General features: G+C 51.1%; 3 protein-coding genes across 7 annotated transcripts in view; 2 read left to right on the top strand and 1 right to left on the bottom strand.

Annotated features, from left to right (window-relative positions):
- Positions 1 to 471: 471 nt before the first annotated feature.
- On the top strand, positions 472 to 3,941 carry LOC122729221 (phosphoglycolate phosphatase). Its single transcript, XM_043967956.1, has 2 exons — positions 472 to 1,172; positions 1,453 to 3,941. The coding sequence occupies exons 1-2, from the start codon at positions 536 to 538 to the stop codon at positions 1,776 to 1,778; spliced, it is 963 nt and encodes a 320-aa protein (XP_043823891.1). The 5' UTR covers positions 472 to 535; the 3' UTR covers positions 1,779 to 3,941.
- Positions 3,942 to 4,830: 889 nt separating this feature from the next.
- On the top strand, positions 4,831 to 7,477 carry BRICD5 (BRICHOS domain containing 5). Its single transcript, XM_043975934.1, has 6 exons — positions 4,831 to 5,084; positions 5,373 to 5,498; positions 5,857 to 6,009; positions 6,211 to 6,312; positions 6,956 to 7,109; positions 7,383 to 7,477. Exons 1-6 carry the CDS (start codon positions 5,034 to 5,036, stop codon positions 7,475 to 7,477), a joined length of 681 nt encoding a protein of 226 aa, XP_043831869.1. The 5' UTR covers positions 4,831 to 5,033.
- The window catches only part of MLST8 (MTOR associated protein, LST8 homolog), a 29,641-nt gene continuing 21,986 nt past the window's right edge, over positions 7,390 to 15,044 (bottom strand). For all 5 annotated transcript variants that reach the window (XM_043975931.1, XM_043975932.1, XM_043975929.1 and 2 more), the window contains 7 exons: positions 14,700 to 14,751; positions 13,766 to 13,928; positions 13,229 to 13,304; positions 12,391 to 12,543; positions 11,685 to 11,809; positions 8,988 to 9,151; positions 7,390 to 8,603 (listed from right to left, as the gene is read on the bottom strand). In XM_043975931.1, coding sequence (XP_043831866.1) covers positions 8,485 to 8,603; positions 8,988 to 9,151; positions 11,685 to 11,809; positions 12,391 to 12,543; positions 13,229 to 13,304; positions 13,766 to 13,928; positions 14,700 to 14,751 — 852 coding nt within the window. In that variant the 3' untranslated portion in view covers positions 7,390 to 8,484. The remainder of the gene's footprint in view (positions 8,604 to 8,987; positions 9,152 to 11,684; positions 11,810 to 12,390; positions 12,544 to 13,228; positions 13,305 to 13,765; positions 13,929 to 14,699; positions 14,752 to 15,044) is intronic.

Here is a 15,044-nt window from a genome sequence, read left to right as displayed (position 1 = left end):
GGCAGAATTCGAATGCAGCTCCTTTGACTCAGAATCCATGGCTACTTCTATTGCACACTGAGGGCCACCAAACATCACTCATTCCTTCATTTGGGCCGACCGAAATCATGCAATCCCTCAATCCGACCATTAGGAGGCAGCGTCACCCCAGGCACCCCCAACTAACCCCAGAAGAGGTTTAGCCGGGAGTAAAACTAAGGGCAAAGGCGAGGTCAAATCCAGTCAGGCACCGATTGGAAACTTCTCAACCAATCATCAACGGATTCCGAGCTCGTTAGCCAATCGGCTCCAGCATTCCGTAGGCTATCACGCGCCAGGCTGTGACAGTTGGTGCTCCGTTCCAGCCGGCACCGGGGGAGGTGCGCGCGACAAGGAGGATGGCTAGGATTGGCTGACGGGCGACGGGGTGGGGCGCGCGGTAGCCTCGCGCCCAATGAGGCCGTTGGGGGCGGGGCAGATCCAAGCTTAACCGGGGCCGGGGCCGGGGCCGGGGCTGGCGGGCTAGGTGGCCGTGCGGGGCCGGGCAGCGTTGGCGATGGCTGAGGCGGGCGGCGACGATGGCCGCTGCATCCGGCTCAGTGCCGACAGGGCGCAGGCACTGCTGGCCGACGTGGACACGCTGCTCTTCGACTGCGACGGCGTGCTGTGGCGAGGGGAGACGGCTGTGCCCGGCGCGCCCGAGGCTCTGACCGCGCTGCGGGCCCAGGGCAAGCGGCTGGGCTTCGTGACCAACAACAGCAGCAAGACCCGCGAGGCCTACGCCGAGAAGTTGCAGCGCCTGGGCTTTGGCGGCCCCAAGGGGCCCGGCGCCGGCCTCGAGGTTTTCGGCACGGCCTACTGCGCCGCCCTCTACCTCCGGCAGCGCCTGGAGGGCGGCGGGGTCCCGGCCAAGGCCTACGTGCTGGGCAGCCCGGCCCTGGCCGCCGAGCTGGAGGCGGTGGGCATCTCGAGCGTGGGCGTGGGGCCCGAGCCCCTGCAGGGCGCCGGTCCCGGAGACTGGCTGGCCGAGCCCCTGGAGCCCGGCGTGGGCGCCGTGGTGGTGGGCTTCGACCCCCACTTCAGCTACGCGAAGCTCACCAAGGCCGTGCGCTACCTCCAACAACCGGGCTGCCTCCTCGTGGGCACCAACATGGACAACCGACTCCCGCTGGAGGGCGGAAGCTACATTGCCGGTCAGTGCGCGGGAAGCGAGCCGGGGGAAGGGCCCCGGGGTCCAGGGGAGGACGTTGTTTCGGCTCAGATTTCTGGGGAAATGGACCCCTTCTCCCCCCACCCCGGACGGCTGGGGGCAAAGGTCCTCCAAAGGGCCTGCCAGCCCGTGGCTTGCCCTGCGGACTGAGAGCGCCCGGACGACCTCGGGGGGGAGAAAAGGTCACCAGCCCTGGGCGGGGAGGGAAGGGGCCCTGCCACCCCGGGGCTCGGGCTGACGGCCACCGTCTCCTTGCCCCTCAGGTACTGGCTGTCTAGTCCGAGCGGTGGAGATGGCTGCCCAGCGGCAGGCAGAGATCATAGGTAAGCCCAGCCGGTTCATCTTCGATTGTGTGGCCAAGGAGTTCGGCCTCAATCCAGACCGCACCGTCATGGTGGGAGATCGTCTGGACACAGACATCCTCCTGGGGGTTACCTGTGGCCTCAAGACCATCTTGACTCTTACTGGGGTCTCCAGCCTGGAGGATGTGAAAGGCAACCAGCGAAGTGACTGTTCTTCCAGGAACAAAATGGTTCCTGATTTCTATGTCGACAGCATAGCTGACCTTATACCAGCTCTTGAAGATTAAAGAGTTACGGTGTCTTTAATCTCCAAAATAAAAAATAAAAAATCAGTTACCTTAATTAATGGGCGGGCTTGAGCATGTACTCATCTAGATGAGTACAAAGAATGTATTGGAATTTAAGAAATCTTAGTTTGTAAACCTTGTAATTGAGCTTGGGTGGGAGGGGAGCAGAGGGGATGATTTTGTTTACAAATTTCCTCTATTTTAAGATGCACTTTGAAAAGGAGGGGGAACATTGTAGTGGCTCCTGACTATGTATTTTGTTGGGACGGAGGGCCCACCACAATGCCTGCCTTCCAGGGATTCAGCTAACTTAAGAGGTGTAACTGAAGCGGCAGGGTTAGGGAAGGGAGAACGTTTCAGACTTTTGTTCAAATTTATCCTTCAGAAAAATCTGAAATTCAAAGTTTATTCAGGGATAAGCCTTTTTTCTTCAGGCAGGGAGGTGGGGCTATTTTGTGACTTCTGAGAACTGGTACAAACCAAACCAGGCCCAACCTCAACATCTTTTTGTCCTAGGCAGAGCCACATCTTAAGTGACCTTTGCCTTAGGGTTACCCAGACTTGGGGAAGGAGAAGGGAACGTTCCCATTTGGAGACCTTCCATTGAAGCTAAGGGTCTGTCCCCATCTCTTTTCCTCTTACCCTTCCCCTTTCAAGACAATTGCACTCTTGATGTCACAAATGGGCATTTGTTGCATTTCAAACTCAGGGCCCTTGGGCCTTGCTTTGCCTCCATCCAGATGGATCTTTAAAATCTCAGGACAACTCAGAAGGCCTGAGGAAGTCTCAATCCATCTCCAATATTTATTTAAAATATTAAGTGAAGTATATTATATAGAACAGTTTATTAAGTGCGTACTAGAGAGAATGTAAATGGTGTCCACCTTACCCAGTCTCCTTGTTTAGTACTGCTGTTTAGTGAACTGAAAGTGGGTGTTGGTACCAAAAACTATTTTTTTACTTTTGAACAACTTTGTAAAGTGGTGGAATTAAATCTTAAGTGTTCTAGTTGCTGTTCTCATGTCCTAGGAAAAATATTTAAAAGGATTTCAAGTACCTGCTTAGGACATGTGCTGGCAAAGCTTCTGTGGGTGGTGAGAGAGCTTCAGGGTCTCGTTTAGACATGCCAGACTACTGACTCCCACTGTGGAAAGAGGCTTAGACCCATGACAGGTGCCTCATCTTAAGGAACAACCTGTATGACTGCAGCCATGTCTGACAGTGGGAACAAGCCAATGAGAGTGGGGTCCTTTTTAAAAAGCAGAAGGCCAAAGTAGTGCAAAACTGTCTATAGCTTTGCAGCCTTTTCCTGTCACTCACACACACACACACACACACACACACACGTATTTATACACACACCCCTTTCTGCTGGGGGTTTAGATGCCAGCAATGTAAACTTGCCACCTGCCCTGAACTGTGGTATGGGGAGACATTTGTGCATACCCTTTTGGATGCCGGGCTTTGAACAGGAGGTCCATGATCCATAAAAGCTGGAAGTGCACACCACCATTTGGAACCTCCTGTGGAGGCCGAAGGGACATCCTGTGGCTTCTGATCCTTCCCTGGGCCATAGGGTATCTCTTCAGTGTGGAAATGTGGTTTTTTTTACTAGAAAAAGCAGAATTCTGATAGACAAACTCTCCAAACAGTGTTAACTGGGTTGCACAGAACTTGCAGGACTTCACAAGAAAATTCACACTTGAACTATGCCCACAGATGTTTGTTCCCATAGCAATAAACACAACAGGACTTAACCTGTCTCTTCAGCTGCTTCCTTAGTCTCAGCTACAGGCAGTAAGTAGGTACTGTTCCTTGGCACTATCAGCTGTGTATGCCATGCATCAACCCCAGCCTCCCTCTTCATATGTGATTTATAGAAAGTAAATCTTTGTGGTTCAAAAGCTTGGCTCTGCCAGGTCAGGTCAAGAAGGGTTCTTAACAGGCCTATTATAGGGTTACAGCCAAGTCTATAGAGTAGAGGGAGTAGGTATATCACATATTCTATTTGGGGTAGTTTCCTAGGTCAGAAGTCTCAGGCCCTTGGTTATCTTACCTGTCATGGAACTGTACTGGTAAAGTGTTTGTGAACCTTCCATGCCCTCTGGGGCTCATCCCACTGTATTTACCTGAATTCGTATTAAACTTGCAAACCTGCTCTGACTCTTTTTCTTAGGGTGGTTTCTTTTTCTGAAGCTGTTGTTAGCTTTAATCCAGCTTTAGAGAGGAGAACTATATAGCAAATGCCAACAAAATCTGCAGGAGGTGGTTCTGTGGACAGAGTGCTACCTCCAGAGATCCGGTAACTCCCGAAGGAAGGAAGCAGTGGCTAGATTAAAGATTGTTAAAGTTGACGGAGACTTTAGAGAGTATCTAGTCCATGCCCTCATTTTACAAATAAGGAAACTAAGGCCTAACAAGCCTTTGAGTTGTCGAAGCTAATGGCAGAGCTGGGACCATCTTTTAGACCCTAGCCACTGTCCTCAGGGGCCTTCTGTGCAAGCTCAGGTAGTAGTGATGACAAGTTTGCCTTCAGTTCTTGAACATAAATGCTGTACAACTATGATCGGTGCCCTAGCTGCCCAACAAAAGAACAAAATGTTAGCTCCCACTTCTACCTATGAAGCGCTTTCCTCAGGAGAACCCTGTGAGGGAGTCAGGGCAATTGTTATCCTCACTTCATAAACTGGGGTGAGGGGTGGGGATGGGGACTGGGGCTCTGGTTAAATCATGCCCAGACCTACATGGCGAATAAATGGAATTGAGTTGGATTCATCAGCAGGATAACTGTTACAGGCTAATGTTCTTACAGAACCAGACACAGGACTGTTAGTACAGTGCAATATGGGCTCCGCTCCTGAGAATATACTTGCTTGTATGTGCATGTATACGCTTATACAAAGTGGGAGTCTGGAGAAAGCCTGACATTCAGAGGCTTGCAGCTAGGCCCTGTGACCCTCCTCTGATAAACTGGGTGGCTGCTCCGGGAGGAAGTGTGACAGAAGCTCTCTCCACCTGTGAGTGTATCTGGGCCATGAGAAGGGGGGGTATCCTGGCCGGTCTTGCCTTGGGATGTCAGTGTCAGGTGACAGGTGGGGGGTGGGGGAAAGATCTGAGGGTCCTCCGGGAAGATTCTGATTGTTTGGCTTTGATGGACACATCCTTGGGTTTCTGTGGCTGGCTCTAAGGAGCCAGGTTGGGCAGGGCCAAGCACAATCCAGACATTGTGAGTGGGAGCAGAGGCTGGGCTGCAGCATGGAGAGACAGAGCAGCGGACCTGGGGTTCAGGGGCGAGGGTCTTCCAAGGTGAGTGTCTCCTACTCCTTGACCCACTCCCTAAGGGGAACAAGCAATATGCCCCTTATCTGGGGAGCAGCTTCCTTCTTAGGCCAGGGCAATCTGGGCTGTGTACATTATATATTTGTGTAAGTATATGTTTGCATGTTCTTGGATGTATCTCTACTGTTCTAGGCTTGTAATTATTTAAGAGTTTTCTTTCCTAGCTGTTTACATCCCAGGCCTGCTTTTTGCAGGGGGGTAGGGAGAAGGAAAGAAAGTGCTAGCTTTGACATTCCCCTGCATGGCCTTCCCCAGGTGAGCTCCAAGCTGCCTGTAAGGTTACACTGGCCAGTCCTAGGCCTGGCACTGCTGCTACTGTTGCTGGCTTTGGCTGGAGCTGTGGTCGGTGGGCTCCTTGGCTTGGCACACAGTTCTGCTGAGGTAAGTCCCTGACCCCTACACTAAGTGTAAGAGGGCATGAGGGGAGCCTTCTGAGGTACCTTGTCCTGGGAAAGTTGGTGGCTTAGGCTCTTAAATTCTACCCCTGGTGGTCTGGATCTTACTCTTCTCCAGTTCAACCCACACCCAAGGCTGTGTGTTCAGAGATGGGAACTAGAACTATTAGGTTGTGAATCTCTTGCCTGCTTCTAGTTTGCCTGAAATCAGCTTTCCCTATTCATGCTTGGATAAGATGGATAGACACTAGATCTAGGGGAGGGACTGTCTCCAGAGGGCACTGGAACTTGGGGGCTCCTGCTGTACTTATACCATCCCTTCTGAACTCACCCACTGTCCACAGCCTATGCTGCAGGCTGTTCGATGGACATTCTTGAGTCCTTCCACCTGGCCCAACCAGACAGCCACGGTGGACCTGGCCCAGGACACAGTGACCTATGTGGTGACCCCACCTCAGAGCAACCATAGCTGGGTTGTGCTATTCGACAGCCACAACGTGAGTCAACCTCCCCTACCTAGACTAGGTATGGCTTAGGAACAGGCTTCAAGCCAGTCACTGACCTGCTGTGTTGCCCACTTGCCAAATTTATAAAATGGGATGTCTCTCTACTCCCAGGGCTTGGGGTGGGGAGGTGCTGAGCCCCCCCAGAGATTTGGGGGATTGTCTTTCCCCAAACACCCCTACCACTGCCCCCAGGGTTACGTGTGTTATCGCCCTGGGGAACAAAGGTCCTGCTTTCTACGGAGGATGGAGACCTGGGACCGAGAAACCCTGGAGCTGGTCCTCAACACCTCTCAGGTGAGGGACCTTGTGTGTCCCGTCATTCCCCCCCCCCCCATGGTGTTCTGGCAGGGTGCAAACACCAAAGTTCAGTTGGCTGCCCCCCTTACCCCTGTGATTCAGTAACAGTAAAGGGCTGGGGGGAAGGAGACAAAGGGCCCCTGTTTCCTGCCCCTAGTGACTGATGACTTTCCCTCTGTCATGTTGGGAGGGCAGAGGGACTAGGGCTCTAGTTTCAGGGGAACAGAGGACTCTTATCTTCCCTTAACTGTACCTGATGATAGATACCCTGGGTTTTCTTACAGGGACAATGGGTAGGGTCAGGCTAGGGTGGACTGAGAGACTTCCTGCCCCCTCCTTTTCTCAATAATGAGGAGGCAATGACAGTACACAGCACCCAGATGGATGAAGGGGGTTGGGAGGTGGGGACATTCCTGGCTTTGGGAAATCCCTGAATTCAGCTCCCCTTTGCAGCATCATCAACACAAGATTAACTCGTATGTGGGGGTCTTCCCTTTAGCTTGAGATGGGGTTAGAGAGGCCATGAAAGAATGTTGTGGGCTCTGGTAGGGGGAATCCCCCAGCTCTGCCCCCCCCCCCAATCTTCCCACCTTTAGTGCTGTTCAGAACCATCTGCCCACAATGCTAACTTCTCCTTCAGGCTGATTGGCCACTGGGTCCCAACAAAGACACCAGATATACTCAAGAGTTTTTAGGGGTACTAGGAGGACATGAAGTAAACCCTGCTCTAGTAGGCGGACCAGTCCAGAACCTCTGTGACCAACTCCCCATCTACTGGGTGCAAAGGGCAGAAGGTGAGTAAATTCCCAAAGGCATCCAGAAGGTGGAACACTAAGGAGAAAGAGGATGAAAGGAGATAGATACATCAATAGAATGGTCCCAGCCCTCTGCCCTCTCTTTTTTTCCTCATTAGCATGGCCCAAAGAAGGGGAATGGAGCGAGAGCAATGAAGGATGAAACTATGGCTGGGGGTGGGGTAGAAGCAGAAATGTCCAGGTCAGAGGTGGGATCTTAGATTTTCATGTCTCGATTTGTGGGATATTTAATTTTAGACATTTTCTTTACAGGTTCACTGAAACAGAGATTAATTTATCTCTGCATTGACATCTGTTTCCCAAGCAACATTTGTGTGTCTGTCTGCTTTTATTATCTTCCGGATTAGGGATAGCCTCAGGACTAGGCACCTTGGGTGATTCTCTTTGCCCTCCCTGCCCCAGCCTGTCCCTGGTCACTGCAGGAAGCAGGGACCTAATCCCCCACAGGTCCAAGGGTGGGCAGCTTGGTCCTTAGTGCCGAGCCAGTGAGCTGTATGTAGGCCAGGTTTGGAAGTGTCTACTGGAAAGCAGGTTTTCTCTGTTAATACATACAGGAGGTGCCCGGGAGAGCTGGTTTTAGTCCTGAATAAAATGATCACAAATGTCCTGATCCTGTGCTGACTTGATGGCTTGGACGTGTCCTATCCCAAACTTTGGGAGTTTGCAGTCTCTTTCCTGGATCAGGAGCCAATCCCATGCCCTTCTACAGAAGCAGAAGCCTCCATCCCAGTTTTAGGGGCTACCAGAGTTTCTAACCCTGCCACCTCTAAGCAGCCAAGTCTCTAAGGAAGGCCCAGTCCCACCCCCTTTCTGTTTTCCAATAGCTTAGCTGGACTGGGCACCATCTGGGTTTACTCCTTCCACACCAAACTCACTGTGTGGGCAGGCCAAGAGTTAGGTTAGGTTCAAAGAGGATGAGGTTGAGGGGTGGGGCGGGAAGAGAACTACTCTCACCCTTGAAGCTGATGAAGCTGTATGCACAGGCACCAGATACAACTGGCTTTTTAATGTCCAACTTTTCTCCGTCTAATTATATATACATTTGTATATATGTACATATACATATAAAGGGAATGTCCTGGCCGTGCTGGAAGCCCCCTGCTAGAAGCTGATAGCCCTAAATTGCTCTAGAATTAGCCAGTGGGAGGCTCAGTCCCAAGGTCCCTTTTCTCTTCCCCAGGTCCATTCATTCCTATGAATTGTTCTCCAGTGCCCTTAGCCCAAGAAGACAGTATTCTCTGAACTGAAGCTGAGGCTTTCCATGGTTAGAAAAGCCCAATTTCTTTGACTAGCACCGCAGTCTGGAGCAGCTCTGGTTCCCTGAAGGCCCAAGGGTACAGAGGAGGCTTTCAGGCTAGCCCAGGACACTGTCATTGAATGCCAGGCAGACTACAGCCTTCTGGTGTCCACCATATTCTCTCTTGATCTCTCCTGTATCCACACACCACAGCCGTGCTAAATTGTCAGAGGAGGCTAGAGATAAAAGGAAAAGAGGTGCCATTACTGGGGGGCTTATGCCAAGAGAAGGGAGCTAGGATATTGCTGTCACTTCCCTCCCCATCTTCCCCACAGTGACGGGTGCTGTCCTCGGGACTGAGGTCTCTCTAATAGATCTGCCAGGAAAGGCTTTAGGACATTAACCTTAAGTCTGAAACCCACACTCCCCTCTCCGAGGCTGGCATGACAACACAGCCCCCAAGCCAAACTTTACTGACCACTGCCAACACTTATCTCAGAGTATCCCCATGACAGAGACCTATGGCTGGCTTGGAAGGCTGGGCTCTCTGCTGTTTGGTCACTCAGTCTAGAGGGCATGGGACCAAGACCCCAAGGAGCACCTGTGATGCAGAGGCTCACCTGTTACAATGTACTGGGAGTCTCCAGAGAAGGCACAGTCCCACATCCAGCCTCTCGAAGTCTCACCAGGATTACTGCTCTTGATGCTCAGCTCAGTCATCAATGAGAAATTTGAGGTCCTCCAGATTTTGCACGTTTGGTCTGCTGAGCAGGTGGCCAAGAGCCTTGGGAAAGTGAGAGCTCCTAAGTGCTCGGTAGAGCAGACCCATGCAAAACCACCAGGCTTTCCATCCCTATGGCTGCTTGGACACCCTGGCTCAAACCTCACTGGACTCACCCCAATGGTGTCAAATAGAAGCAGGGGCCATTAAACCCTAAGTAAGGATCCTGTGGGCCACAGACTGACTTAGAAAATGACATTGCCATTACCCATGTCCCAATGTGTATTTTGTTCAATATTTCCCAATGACATTTTAACGGCTTTGCACTTGGGAGTGTGGGACCTTCAGGCTGCTTGTTTAACATCTCTGTCCTAAATGACAAAGAGGGTATCAAGTACTGGGGAAGGAGAAAATCTGATGAGGAAGAGGAGCAATGGCCGCCCTATTCCCTATGACAGGATATCAAGGCATCTCTTGAGACTCAGGAGCTCAGCCTTGAAGTACCACACTTCTGTGTAGACAGGGTCACCCACATAATGCATAAATCCATGTTCTTAAGAAATAACTGCTACTGGGGTAGCTAGGTGGCACAGCGAATAAAGCACCAGCCCTGGATTGAGGAGGACCTGAATTCAAATCTGGCCTCAGACACTTGACACTTACTAGCTGTGTGACCCTGGGCAAGTCACTTAACCCCAACTGCTTCGCCCCAAAACAAACAAAAAAAACCAAACCCTGCTATTGGGACAGCTAGGTGGTGCAGTGGATAAAGCACTGGCCCTGGACTCAGGAGCTGAGTTCAAATCTGGCCTCAGACACTTAACATTTACTAGCTGTGACTCTAGGCAAGTCACTTAACCCTCAATGCCCTGCAAAAAACAAAACAAAAACAAAAAATATCCTGTATGGTGTTTTATGGTTTCAAAGTGCTTTTTTCACAACCTTGTGAGGTAGGTTGTGCAGGCCCATTTTAGTGTGGCTCAGAGAATTTCAATGGCTCGTCCAAGGCTCAGGGGAGGCCAAGGCAGGCCATAGGAGAGAGTCTGCCTATACCCATGCTCCACCTCCTTTTCCTGAGAGACAGCTCTCCCAGGTGGTGGTCTGCAGAGGAAAGGGTAGGTGGCCATTCACAGAATTTCAGAGCGTTCCCTGCCCAAAGCACACATTTCCTCCAGAAAATCTCCGACAGATGATCATCTAGCTTCTGCTTCAATCTATTTAGTGATAAGAAACTCATATCTCAGTGCAGTCACAAGATACAGGCATTTTTCCCCTTCTGATTAGTTCAAATCTATCTCCCTCAAATTTCCAAGCAAAATTCCTGCCCCTGGAACCACACAAAATAAGTATAAAGCCCCTTCTCACAACAGCCCTTCACACAGTTGCAGAGGGCAATTCTATGTCCTCCCTTAACCGCTATCTTCTTCAGGCCACATGTTCCCAGTTCTTAAGGTATAATTCCGCCTTCATCCTCATCTTCCTCCAGACATGCTGCAGCTTATCCACATCACTCTTAAAATACGGCATCCCACCCTGAACACGATAGCCTGGACATGGACTTGTCAGAGCACTGTCACCTCCCTCATTCAGGAGACTCCATTTTTATCACTGCTGCCAAATCACACTACACCCTCATGCTGTGTTTATAGTGGCCATGAACTAGCTAGCCATGTCTTCCCAGCCTGTATCTGTGCAGCTGATTTTCTGAGTCTAATAAACAAGACTGCTTTTATCCTCATCACCTTCCAGCCATCTCTGATTCTGCCCATCGTGACCCTTGCATATCCTGATTCTGTTATCCAACCTGTTAGTTACCCTTCCCTGCACTATGCCACATGTAGATTTGATGAGCACGCAATCGATCCCTTCATCCAAGACACTGATGAAACTGACCAAAGGCATGCCTGACAGATGTCCCAGCAGGCTGACACCATTCACAGGGTTACAGGATTATGAGCTGGAAGGGATTAGCTCAAATTCATGAAATTCCATGTAGTCTGGAATGATGGGCTGGGCTGGAATATCTTTAGTAAATGCTATTTACAACTCTTAAAGATGCCATAAAAACGAGTTGAGCTGTGAGTTGTTTGTGGAGCGTGTCATATGTAAGTAAACTGACTGGAATCTGAAGAAAAGTGTCATTTGCTCAAGGTCACACAGCTAATCGGTACCTGCGCCAGAATCTTTTCCTGACTGCTGTTTCAATGTTCTTTCCTCTGTACCACAGGATTCTGCCACAGGACGTCTTCTCTGACTGCCCCCAGTAGAAGCTGTCTCTTCCTGCTAGCGCAGAGCAGAGTACTCTCCTTGGGCTACTTGGCCTATCCTGTTTTGCACTGTCCTTATTTACTAACATGCATATCTTACTTAGGCTCCAGGGAATGTAGAAGGTGCTTAATATGATAAAACAGCCCCTAGGTCTAGTCACTCAGTGAACCATGATGCCACCTTACTGCAGTGTCCTGTGAGTTATACTTCTGCATCTTGTCCCCCAGGAGACTGTGAAAGCATGCCAGATGCCTTGCTGAAAACCAGTGGCCCTGTTTATTGGGCTGCAGTCTGATTCCCTCAGCTGGTGGGCCTGCTGGGAACTCACGTGGAGTCAGGGCTGAAGCGACACTGCAGGGCATATCTTGTATGAGCTGGAATTTTGGTTTTGGGAATCAGCTGGGTCACTTCTTCCCCAATGCCTCCTGTCAAGTTCCAAACGTAACAGTTTCCCTACAAAGCCAGAGAAAGAGAAAGGTTGAGGGGGAATTCTCAAGTACCTTTCCCCCACTGGCTTAAATTTAGTCCTCTGTGGCCTGTCCTGGGTCAGTCGTCCCATGGTGGGGCTGAATGTCAACACGTGAACAGGAGGAAAGGCAAAGGCCAATACGGACTCAGCTCAAACTTCTGTGGTATTGCGGAGGGAGCCCTGAGCACCTGCAGCTGAGGCAGTTACCTCCAAAAGGTGTGCCCACAAGGAGGGCGTGAGCCTCTAGGCCAGGTGTGCTGGTTTGGACTAGGAAGGATGGGGAGCTATTCAGACCTGTGCAGGGGTTGGCCAGGCTAAGAGCATGCAAATTCACTGGCAGAGTCCTTCAGGGTGAAGTCTCTCCAAGGAGACCAGAGACCGAAGGGGTGGACTCTGGGGTGGTTGGCAGGGCTCTGGAAATGACTTCTGTCTCCTTTTCTTGCTCAAGGAGCTTATGCTCTGCCCCCAGTATAGCTGATCACAGGACGGGGCCCACAGAGAAGCTGAGTGGCTGAGTGAAGCAGCAGACAGGGCAGAGGGAAGGCCCCAACTGGTTCTTACTTACTGTACTGTTGACAGCTGCCATGTAGCTGGCATCAGGGTCAATGTGAACTGAATTCACAGAGACTTCAGGCTCAGGAATCAGCTGCTCATTGTGGTCTGTTTTCAGGTCCCAGATGTGGATAGCACCACTCTGGTCACCCACAATCAGTTCAGCCTGCATGGATGGAGGAGTCAGTCTCTGATGCCCCTCAAATGTTCTGAGGGTAGACCTCTGACCTCTCATGCCCATGCCCATGCTGCATGGAAGTTCACTTTTGAGAGCTAAAAGACTGACTCAATAGACTGGAACTGATCACTCTGCTCAGGGGACTGGCTTGAGTTTCAGCCCAATTTCTGGTGCTGATTTAACTGGTGCAAAGCTTTCTGACCACATCACGTTGTCATGGCTCATTCCAGAGAATACATGCTTTGGGATCTCACCCTGTGTCTCCCCTTTTACTCTCCTTCACATACTGATGTCCCCAAAAGGAAAATGTGACTCAAGAGGTGGAAGTCACTGAAATGGGAAAAGCAGCAGACCTGCTCAGCTGTGACTGTCACACTCTGTCCCAATGACTCCTGTTCAGCCATATAGTCTACCCCAAGAAGCAGGCACAGAAGAATCACCCACCCCACGGCCTCCTCAGAAAAGCTCTCTGCCACCTCCTCCTGCCTAGAAAAGACCCAGACTCACATATCCCCACAAAGTCCATTTCCAAGGGGAAACATCTCTGGAGAACAGCCCATTGCAGGCACGCATGGCAGGCTCAGAGAGAGCTCACTTGTGGTGGCTACCATGGACAGAGGAGGTTTCTGGCTGGGGTATGGGTGGGAAGCAGGCAGACAGGAAAGCGGGTTACCTGGTTAGGGTGCAGACACACACAGTTAATGGGTGCATTCACTTGGAAAATTCGCTGGCACTGGAGATTCCGTGACCTGGCATGAAGCACAAATTCACATTGGTGCTTGGTGCAGTGCCAATGCATCAGCTTACCTTAAAGCTGAGAGTCACCCTGACTCTTCCACCTGAGTTGCCAGCAAACCCAGGTCCCTGGGAGCCATCGCCAGCCCCAGAAGGCCTGTCACTGGGGAACTGAGTTGTGGGAGTGTGGCAGCCCCTGCTAAGCTGCAGTGCCAGGTCTGACACTCTATGGAGGAACAGGTGTTTCTCACCTCAGCTCAGAGGATCTAAGCAGGTGGGCCCTAAACAATAGTTTGAGACACAGGAAAAAGCTGCCTAACATGCTTCTCCGATTCCCAGAACAAGGACTGAGCTGCGCTCACCCCTCATCTCCGGTTTTCCCAGAGTGGGCTGAATCATTTTCATTTCCTCATTCCTCCTTTGGCCCCCATTCCCCAGGCCCAGACTGACATCCCTCTGGTCCCTGGGTTGGCACCTAAGGTCCCATATCCTGGCCATGCTGTCCTCTCCTCCTGTGTACATCCAGCGGCCATCCTCATGGAAACCCACAGAGGTGATGTTCTTGCTCACTCCATCATAGTTGATGACAGGGTTGGGGTTATTGGAATTGAGATCATACATCCGGATGTGCTGGTAACCTGAGGGACACAAGTGCAGTCTTACTAGTTACTGTCTTAGCCTGGCCTCCCAAGACTAGTGGTAAGAGTCCACGCTGAGACTGACAGACTTCCCTCAGGGAGTCATGGGTAGGCATAAGAGAAAGCCAGACTGATAGTAACGACTCCCTGAAGACAAATGACTGATGGCATGATCTTCCTGGGTGGAACAGAAGGCACACACCAACAGGTTTCTCCTATCCAAGTCCAGAACAGAGAGGAGAGACTGAGAGATATCCCTCTAAAAGCTTCAGGACTTTATGCTAGGTCACTGATCCCCTAGAGAAACTTCCCTCACTCTGTGCCAGAGCATTCACGCCTCGTCATCTTACCACATTAAGAGGAATCAGCATGAAAAATGGGTTTGCTCTACCTACTGCCTGACCGGCTGGGTGGCAAGGATAGGACTCGGGAGATGGTAGAGTTTCCTGTATGAGTTTCTTGGCACTGAGATCTCCCCTCCTGTCCATCTCAGTAGTGGAACCAGTGGCAAATCTTCAAAATACCCAGCTCTCTCAACCTCAGGAGGGGTTTCTTCATGTTACAACCCATAGCCCACCTCTACTGTGCCAATATTAAGACTGAAATGAGCCATTTTAGGCTGACTGTATTAGGGTTTGCAGACCCATCACTTTCCTGTGGGAAACCAAGAGGGCCCTGGCTGAGAGGGAAGAGATCTGCCCTGGGGCAAAAGATTTGCAATTGGTGCCAATGCTGGAAGTGCCCTCAGCCCCTCTGGTTCAGTGTGGGTACCTGCGGCGGCAATCATGCTTCTGTCTGGGGTGATCTCCAGGGCATTCACTTGCTGAGTGTTTAGGTTAAGGTGACTGAGGACAGAGCCGGGAGCAGAACAAAGGATGCTATCTTCACATTTCTCTGGCACTCAGGCTGCTCATTAAGCTGCTGTGCACAAAGCCAGGTGGCAACAAGACAAATAGCTGGAAGCCCTTGCCTCAGGCAGAAGCCTCAGGCCTGGGACAGGTGGGAGGCAGAGCATGAGGAGGCATCAACATATACAAAACACACCTGCAAGATAGGGCTCTCATGGCCCTAAGCCACAAAGCCCCTGCTGCTTTGCCTGGCATTCGAGGCCTCCTT

The sequence above is a fragment of the Dromiciops gliroides genome, chromosome 1 (assembly GCF_019393635.1).
Source record: "Dromiciops gliroides isolate mDroGli1 chromosome 1, mDroGli1.pri, whole genome shotgun sequence".
Taxonomy (NCBI): Eukaryota; Metazoa; Chordata; class Mammalia; order Microbiotheria; family Microbiotheriidae; genus Dromiciops; species Dromiciops gliroides.
The sequence above is the reverse complement of the archived record's forward strand: the minus strand, read 5'-3'. Positions and strand labels throughout refer to the sequence as shown.

Bases quoted from the DNA above. Each gene is read 5' to 3' on its own strand.
- LOC122729221 (XM_043967956.1), top strand. From the start codon at position 536: ATGGCTGAGGCGGGCGGCGACGATGGCCGCTGCATCCGGCTCAGTGCC. The intron at 1,173-1,452 runs GTCAGTGCGCGG...CTTGCCCCTCAG, and splicing joins GGGCGGAAGCTACATTGCCG to GTACTGGCTGTCTAGTCCGA.
- BRICD5 (XM_043975934.1), top strand. From the start codon at position 5,034: ATGGAGAGACAGAGCAGCGGACCTGGGGTTCAGGGGCGAGGGTCTTCC. The intron at 5,499-5,856 runs GTAAGTCCCTGA...CACTGTCCACAG, and splicing joins TGGCACACAGTTCTGCTGAG to CCTATGCTGCAGGCTGTTCG. The intron at 6,010-6,210 runs GTGAGTCAACCT...CACTGCCCCCAG, and splicing joins TGCTATTCGACAGCCACAAC to GGTTACGTGTGTTATCGCCC.